We start from the raw sequence: 7,842 nt of genomic DNA, 5'->3' as shown, positions 1-7,842 counted from the left end.
AACCGGTCAGCCTACTAGCAGCTGGACCATCTAATCTGTATAAGCAATACAGACGCGCGCTACGCGCGCGCTATTTATCTTTAACATTTCACTATTAACCCTATTATACACAACTGTCAAAGGGTGCATTCGGGGAGCACGCTATTAGCACAATTATCGTCCAAAACTGTTCGAGGAGACGCTTTGTGGCGCTGTGATATACGATGATGACGTCACTGTAAAGGCAGCGTGACGTCATCACTCGCGCTATTTTCGCTATTATTTTCGAGGTGAGGCACGAAATACTATTGGCGCTTAAGCTGCGTTCGGGCAGCTTGCTATCGCTGTCGCGCTATTGGCTCTTCGAACGAAGTTCATAGCGTTTGCGTTTATAGCGTTAATAGCGTCTCCCCGAATGCACCCTTAGCAGTCGATTGAAATTCCACTAGCTTATGATCCTATTTTTATTTCCACAATTCCGCATTGTTCGAATAATTTCCAATGTTCGAAACAACACAATATATATATTAAACGAACTTTTTATCGGGGGATTACATTTAAGGCCATTGCACGTAACAAAGTTTTAGTTATAATCGTAAGGCTGTAAGGAAATAGACCAATCACAGTCGATTATTCTCCTCGCGCTTGAAGAATAATCAAGTGTGATTGGTCTATTTTCTTACGGCCTTACGATTATAACTAAAACTTTGTTACGTGCAATGACCTTTAATTCGCTAATCTTATACATATTTTATCTCTAATGATATATATTGTCAAAAAAATATTCCAATTTTTTACTTTATTCCATAAAATCGATGCTTCGAGAGCGATTGCCTTTGAGTTTTCGAAATATATATGTCGAGTCAGTTTTTAATAAAAATATAAACATCGTATTATACTCAAAACAAAAATAACTTTGCTTTCCGTCGGTGTCATTCGACTTATCTACAGTCAGTGGTTCTAACTAAATGATCGGTAGTCGGTAGGGTAAATTATGGTAAACGCCACCAAACGCATATCACGAGAACGTCATTGCTTTAAAACCTCTCCGACGTCGTCATGGCCGGTACCTATAAGAATTATATGAAATTGTTGGAATCGTGGCCGTTGGACAAAAGCAAAGCTGGCAGGTAATTACGATGTAACACTAGGCTAGGTATCATAAATGTAATTGTTTTGAGTGTAACGGTCATAAATTATTGGCAACGTATCAGTACTTACTTCTAAATATATCATTAGCTAGGTTAGAATAATCCTTTACATTTTTCAATTATCATTGATAAAGAGAACGTATATTAAATCATTAATTTTCGCGGCATATTTTTGTGTTTTCCTATCGATCTGCTTGATCCGGTGGTTTTTAGAGACTTGGGACAGCACATTCGTGACCAGCTGAAGATTGCATTTGTGAAGGGTGAAGCTACTAGCCAACCGAATCCGGAACAGTGTCATCGATATTATTCAAGCTTGAAAAGGCTTTCATCAAATCATTATGGGCAACTTCATAAACGCTCCTTGTTAAGCACTGCGAGTGGATTGACCAAGGAGCAATGTAATCTGGCGTTGACTCCAGAAATGTTAGAGTATTTGAAGGAAGAGGATAAGGGAATATTTCGCAGATTTTACGGAACGATAAAAAATTTTGTAAGAAATGATAAGGATTAAGTTTGCGTGCTTTGCGTATAAGTTTGGTAAGAATAGGTGTTCTATTGATAGAACGCGAGCATTGTTAGCGAAAACTAATTTCTTGCGCTCAGTTAACGTGAGGCAATATAGTTTTGAATATGATGTCTCTGAAAAAGATCTTCATGTGCCTGTTATGGCACAGGAAGTACTGACATATATGGATCCGTCGCCAGGCAAGATATACGTAGACATGACGTTTGGTGCTGGTGGACATGCCACCAAATTGTTAGAACATTCACCCGGTGTAAAAATATTCGTGTTAGATAGAGATCCTTTAGCATACGAATGCGCAAAAGACTTATCGCAGAGATATCCAGGACAAGTAGTTCCTTTGCTAGGTAAATTCTCCGAGCTACCGCAGCTACTTAAACAATACGATATTAAAGAGAATAGTATAGATGGCTTTTTGTTTGACTTTGGTTGCTCGTCAATGCAATTTGACGTAGCGAAGCGAGGTTTTGCTTTGTCAAAGGATGGACCGTTAGATATGAGAATGGATGGATTTCGGTGTCCGGAACAAATTACTGCCGCGGATGTGTTGGAAAGGGCAACGGAGGAGCAATTGGCTCGTATCATAAAAATTTATGGGCAAGAGAAGCGTGCTAAGAAAATTGCACGTGCCATTATTGACGTTAGATACATGTGTAGAAAATTAGAGACGACGAAGGAACTGGCTGAGCTAGTCGAGTCCACTTTAGGCGGTGAAATCAGAAGAGATAGTCTCGGTAGATTTTCGCATAGCGCCACAAAAACATTTCAAGCACTTAGGATTTTTGTCAATAACGAATTAAATGAAATTAATTACGGTATACTTCTTGCGCAAGTATACTTGAAATTGTCCGGCCGTTTAATAACGATCTCCTTTCACTCGCTCGAAGATACTATTGTTAAGAGACATATTTCTGGAAACATAACAGATAATGTGGCTAATACCGTCGCGTTAAAATATGCGAACCGTGGTAAGGTGTTTGATAAGGGCGAGGTTGAAAAATTGACGGAAACACCATGGAAAATGATGCATAAACATGTTTTGATACCTACGGCTGAAGAAATTCAGGCAAATCCGAGATCGCGATCGGCGAAATTGCGTGTTATTACGAAAGTTAAATAATTATGTTTTATGTACAAAGTATTAAAGCTTGTAGTTCACATTTTTTTATCAATATACAAACTTGAGATGGTATACTTGGAATATGTATACGATATATTTATTTTAACAGGAGGTATTGTCACGCTGTACATAAATAATAAAGAATGTGAACTTTTCAAATACAAAAAATTTATTGGCGATTATATATTATTGACATATGAACTTCCTGAGGAATTATTAATACACATCACATATTGCGAAAATGATTCTTCCGTTGAAAAATAGACATTCAATTTAAAACAGGCCTTCTATTTCATTTGTTTCGCTATTCCAGTCCATATCGTAGATACAAGGTCTAGTCGAAAGTCCGGGCATCATCATGATCTGAAATGTGTGTTATATAATGAAATAACATGAAAATTTAGTAGATAATTTGATTACCAATTCGAGAAAATCATTTACCTCTCCCACCATAGGAACAATAAATCCGGCGCCGACTGAAACGAATATATCAGTAATGTGGAGGGTGAAACCAGTTGGTGCACCTTTTATAGCTGGATCTCCCGTTAATGAATTTGACGTTTTCGCCATACATATTGGGAGTTTGTCATATCCTAACTTGTTGTAGTTCTCGATTTTTTTCTGCACCTATAACGAATGGCAAAAGTTTACATATTGCGATAATTATATTGACAATATATAAAATGTCAGTCTTACTTAACGTGGCATATTAGAGTTCGTTCCTTACGTAACAGATATAATTATTTTGTTAAAGAAAAATCACGTGATTGTCGATACAAGTGTACTATGAATTAGAGTGTGTTAATAAAATTTCTTTATATTGGAATATGTAAGATTCAGATATTTTTACTGATAATATTTTGTGGCAGTAGTTTACAGGTATAATATGATAATAGAAATAATTGTTTACCTTTTCCGCGAGAACGACTTGGCCAGCACCGTATATCTCTTTGGCGATTTTATTAATTTTTTCTTCAATACTGTCCTCGAGATCGTACAACAATTTGAAATTACTATTTTCTTCGGTAGCGGCTATCAATGCATCCGCAAGAGCTATAGCACCAGCCCCACCTTCGGCCCAGTGAGTGCATATTACCGCATTAATTGCACCGCTTTCCAACGCTGCTTGTCTAACGAGCTCTAGCTCCGCTTGAGTATCGGTACTGAAAGATTAACATAGATGTACTCATCTGTGGTCGATTATATTAATTTAAACATAGTTTGTATTCACTTTGTTTATAAAATTTATATATAAAGATGATGCCAAATCATCACACACACATGAAATAAGAATTATAACAAAAATTTTACAATACAAAAAAATAGTACAGATTCTAGTGTTCTTGTGATTGTAAATTATTTGATTTTTGCTATCATCATTTATTTATAAGAAAAAACATATATACCTATGAGAGTTGATGGCAACAACTACGGGCACGCCATATTTCAGACCGTTGCTGATATGTTTTTGCAGATTTGGTAGGCCTTTTCTAACAAGTTCGATATTTTCTTCGATGTATTCTTTTTTTAACGGTGCCCCGGTCGTTACAGGCGGCCCACCACCGTGCATTTTCAATGCTCTAATAGTCGCCACAAGTACGACAGCATTTGGTACATGTCCGGAGGTACGACACTTGATGTCGAAGAACTTTTCCATCCCGATATCCGATCCGAATCCGGCTTCTGTTATTACAATACCTTGCGGTCCGACCAATTTTAGAGCAATAGCGTCCGCGATAATGGATGAACAACCGTGGGCTATATTGGCGAACGGTCCAGCGTGTACCATTACCGGTGTACCCTCCAATGATTGCATAAGTGTCGGTTCTATAGCATCTTTCAGCAGAATCGCCATTGCTCCCGTCATGCCCTGAGGATTAGGCAGATATTTAGACAAGCCGCAAATTGTTTTCCTTATTCGCAATTATGAAGGTACAAGGGACATTGTGAACGATGTACTTATATCTAATTGCAATCGTATGCGTGACTATACTTCAAATTATTTAAATTATTAAACATACTTTAACAAGATAGATAATAAAAGGAATTGCTGCTTCATATGGAAATAATAGTAATATTGAATAAAAAATTTAGATATTCTTATACGTATATAATTTTATAATTATATACTAACAAAATCTTCAGCAGTTAAAGGTTCGCCGCTTTTGCTAAATCCGACGACGATATTACCAAGCCGTCTCTTCATATCCTCAACACTGGTTGATAATGCTAGGATTGCCATTATTTCAGACCCAACGGAAATACAGAACGAGGTTTCTCTTGTCTTGCCTTTCTCGGTTGGGCTCTGGCCGATGGTGATTTTCCGCAAAAAGCGATCGTTAATATCCACCACTGTGCAAAAGATGTTATTGCAGATACAATATAATTTTTCGTAATATATTATTATTAAGTTCTTATCGCACCTCGCGTCCATGTAATATTGTTCGGATCGACATCAAGTCTTGCAAATCGACGTTGCTCTTCTTCCGTTAATGAGTTCGGATCAGTTTTCGTGATGCCAAGTTTTTGTAATCGTTTCAGCTGGATTTTCGAGAACTTCCTGACACCCTTAATACTCGGTACCAGCCGATCGTACAGGTTTTTGTCACCTTGAGTCGATTCATGGAAGTATCGCGCATCAATTTGCGCCGCCATAAGATTATTCGCGGCGGTAACGGCATGAATGTCCCCGGTCAGATGAAGATTGAATTCTTCCATGGGTATCACCTATAACCAAGTCTACAGTTAGTTCATAGTAATAACCAGTAATAATCAGTAATTCGTCTTCATAATATCGTTATCTGAAGAAATTCCTCTATCGTACCTGTGAATATCCTCCTCCAGCAGCTCCTCCTTTAACGCCGAACGTAGGCCCCTGGCTAGGTTGTCTGAGAGTAACGACAGAATTTTTGCCTCTGTGCGCCGTTAGTGCTTGCACCAAGCCAACGGAAGTTGTGCTCTTTCCTTCGCCAAATGGCGTTGGCGTGATGCCCGCCACCACGACGAACTTTCCATTTTGTTGATTCTTTAGTCGTTGTAGCACGCTGAGGCCGATCTTAGCCTTCGTGCTGCCGTAAGGACTAAACTCGTTCGGCAGTAGTCCGATTTCTTCGGCTAGTACAGAGATTTGTTTCGGCTCCTGACTCCTGGAAATATCGATGTCGCTTGGTACAGGTTTCACAGGATTCAGTTGAAGAGCTCGCAAATTCCATTGGACGTTGAGGAGCCTTTGCGCCGACTTTTGCGCGGATATCACAGTATTTTTCATTAACATTGCTACTGTCATCGGTCCAACACCGCCTGGTACCGGTGTAATGTACGAAGCTACTTTAGCAGCTTCCTGGTATGCTACGTCACCCACTAAACGTTGTCCACTTTTCTTTGTGGGATCTGAAACGTTTTTAATGTTATATAGTGATATTGGGCGGGCTTGTACATTTTTTTATTATGTCTCAAAGTTTTTCTAGAAATTTATTTCAAATATAAAAGAAGGAGAGAGAGAGAATAAGAACTTATTTTAAAATAAAATTATACATAATTGTAAACTAAAATCATATACCTAAGTATCTGATGATAAGTTAATTCATGTATATTGCCTCATATTTTTGAAGGAATGCTTTATGCACTTGTTGTTAGAAATTATCGCGTTGCACACGCGTTTGTATGAGTATGACGCACGTACTCGAACGCGACTGATCTTAAACTAAATTATCGACTATGTTTTCTGTACTTTTTTGTTCACGGTCAGAGATGTATGATGTAGTAATATGTCTCGTGTCGTAATGAGAGTGCGAGCGAGAAAGGAGAACATAAGGAGTTGGAGAGAAAGGGTGATAACGTTAATGTTTGATACAAGCATAATGTAATGTAAGATTAACACGTTCACAGTCTATACTTGCAAGTATATATGTAATAATATCTATTATAAGGAATTTATTAAAAGTTATAATAATATTCCGTCTTCTTGTACCATCGCTGCGATGCGTTTATATTTTTTTAGATTAAAAATAATGAATTGTAAACCACTGTAAACGTGTTAAGATCTCATTATATAAAAGACGATCCATATGTCGATGTTCTGAGGAATTATTCAAGATATTTTATACAGAATTCTCCGAGATATTAATTTTAATAATAGATTCTTTGATGAATTTTTGAATTCCGAATTGTATTTAAAAAAAACGGAGCTGCATACCTGGTATAGGATTGATGCCGCAATCGATGACAACGGCACCCGGTTTAATCCAATCACCCTTAACTAATTCGGGTTGGCCTATCCCAACCACTAAAATATCAGCTTGACGCACCTGAAAACATTTTTTTTTAATATCATAAGTCTTCAGTAATACAGCTGTTTATTTTATTTTGTTTTACAAGCGCTAAGAAAAAAATCGTGAACTTAAATAATTGCTTACGACATCAGAAAGATTCTTCGTTTTCGAGTGGCAGACAGTAACAGTAGCATTATGCCATTTTAATAGTTCGGCAACGGGAGTGCCGACAATCTTGCTCCTCCCTAAAACGACGGCTTGAGCACCGGCAATAGCCACGCCGCTCCTAAAAGTGGTTTTCTCAATTTAACGCGTAATTGCATAATGATGAAAGAAACTTCTTGCGTCGCGTAATATTAAAATAATTTACTGAGATAAATAACAAACCTCTTAATTAATTCGATACAGCCGTTCGGAGTACATGGCAAAAATCCAGACATATCGCCGATTGCAACTCGCCCTTCATTAATAGTATTTAGTCTGCAATTTGAATAATATTATATATCTGGATGAATAAAACTTTATTAATATATATACGTTGTGGTTTTGCGAATATCATTGATAGAGAAAAAGATTTTTGTGGAAATTATTATTACAGTATACTTTGTTTCTCTCTCTAAATCCCTAAAGCAGAACATGTATCTGTTCAAATTGGCGCCTATGTAATACTATCTAAAGTGGTATGTCAAAGGGCACATTATTTCTGTTTTCTCTCTTGTTTATCACTGGCCAATGAGTTACAAAACTCCTTCGATATATCACGCTTTCGTAATAATCAATATATCAACAAGATAT

At 37.4% G+C, this 7,842-nt stretch overlaps 2 protein-coding genes across 2 annotated transcripts; one reads left to right on the top strand and one right to left on the bottom strand.

Annotated features, from left to right (window-relative positions):
- The first annotated feature begins 997 nt into the window (after positions 1-997).
- Positions 998-2,901, top strand: LOC112468083 (probable methyltransferase-like protein 15 homolog). The gene is made up of 2 exons (XM_025037117.1): positions 998-1,109; positions 1,344-2,901. The coding sequence occupies exon 2, from the start codon at positions 1,631-1,633 to the stop codon at positions 2,774-2,776; it is 1,146 nt and encodes a 381-aa protein (XP_024892885.1). The 5' UTR covers positions 998-1,109; positions 1,344-1,630; the 3' UTR covers positions 2,777-2,901.
- A 26-nt stretch (positions 2,902-2,927) lies between these two features.
- Positions 2,928-7,546, bottom strand: LOC112468081 (C-1-tetrahydrofolate synthase, cytoplasmic). Its single transcript, XM_025037116.1, has 10 exons — positions 7,435-7,546; positions 7,192-7,333; positions 6,972-7,083; positions 5,601-6,166; positions 5,200-5,503; positions 4,911-5,128; positions 4,183-4,646; positions 3,687-3,939; positions 3,218-3,403; positions 2,928-3,139 (listed from the first exon to the last, which is right to left on the bottom strand). The coding sequence occupies exons 1-10, from the start codon at positions 7,485-7,487 to the stop codon at positions 3,050-3,052; spliced, it is 2,388 nt and encodes a 795-aa protein (XP_024892884.1). The 5' UTR covers positions 7,488-7,546; the 3' UTR covers positions 2,928-3,049.
- Positions 7,547-7,842: the final 296 nt, after the last annotated feature.

The sequence above is a fragment of the Temnothorax curvispinosus genome, unplaced genomic scaffold (assembly GCF_003070985.1).
Source record: "Temnothorax curvispinosus isolate PA1 unplaced genomic scaffold, ASM307098v1 QBEX01018043.1, whole genome shotgun sequence".
NCBI lineage: Eukaryota > Metazoa > Arthropoda > Insecta > Hymenoptera > Formicidae > Temnothorax > Temnothorax curvispinosus.
The sequence above is the reverse complement of the archived record's forward strand: the minus strand, read 5'-3'. Positions and strand labels throughout refer to the sequence as shown.

Coding starts and splice junctions, on each gene's coding strand:
- LOC112468083 (XM_025037117.1), top strand. CDS start 1,631: ATGATAAGGATTAAGTTTGCGTGCTTTGCGTATAAGTTTGGTAAGAAT.
- LOC112468081 (XM_025037116.1), bottom strand. CDS start 7,487: ATGTCTGGATTTTTGCCATGTACTCCGAACGGCTGTATCGAATTAATT. Junction 3,404..3,686: donor AAGTCGTTCTCGCGGAAAAG/GTAAACAATTAT, acceptor CATTCGTTATAG/GTGCAGAAAAAAATCGAGAA. Junction 3,140..3,217: donor TTGTTCCTATGGTGGGAGAG/GTAAATGATTTT, acceptor CACACATTTCAG/ATCATGATGATGCCCGGACT.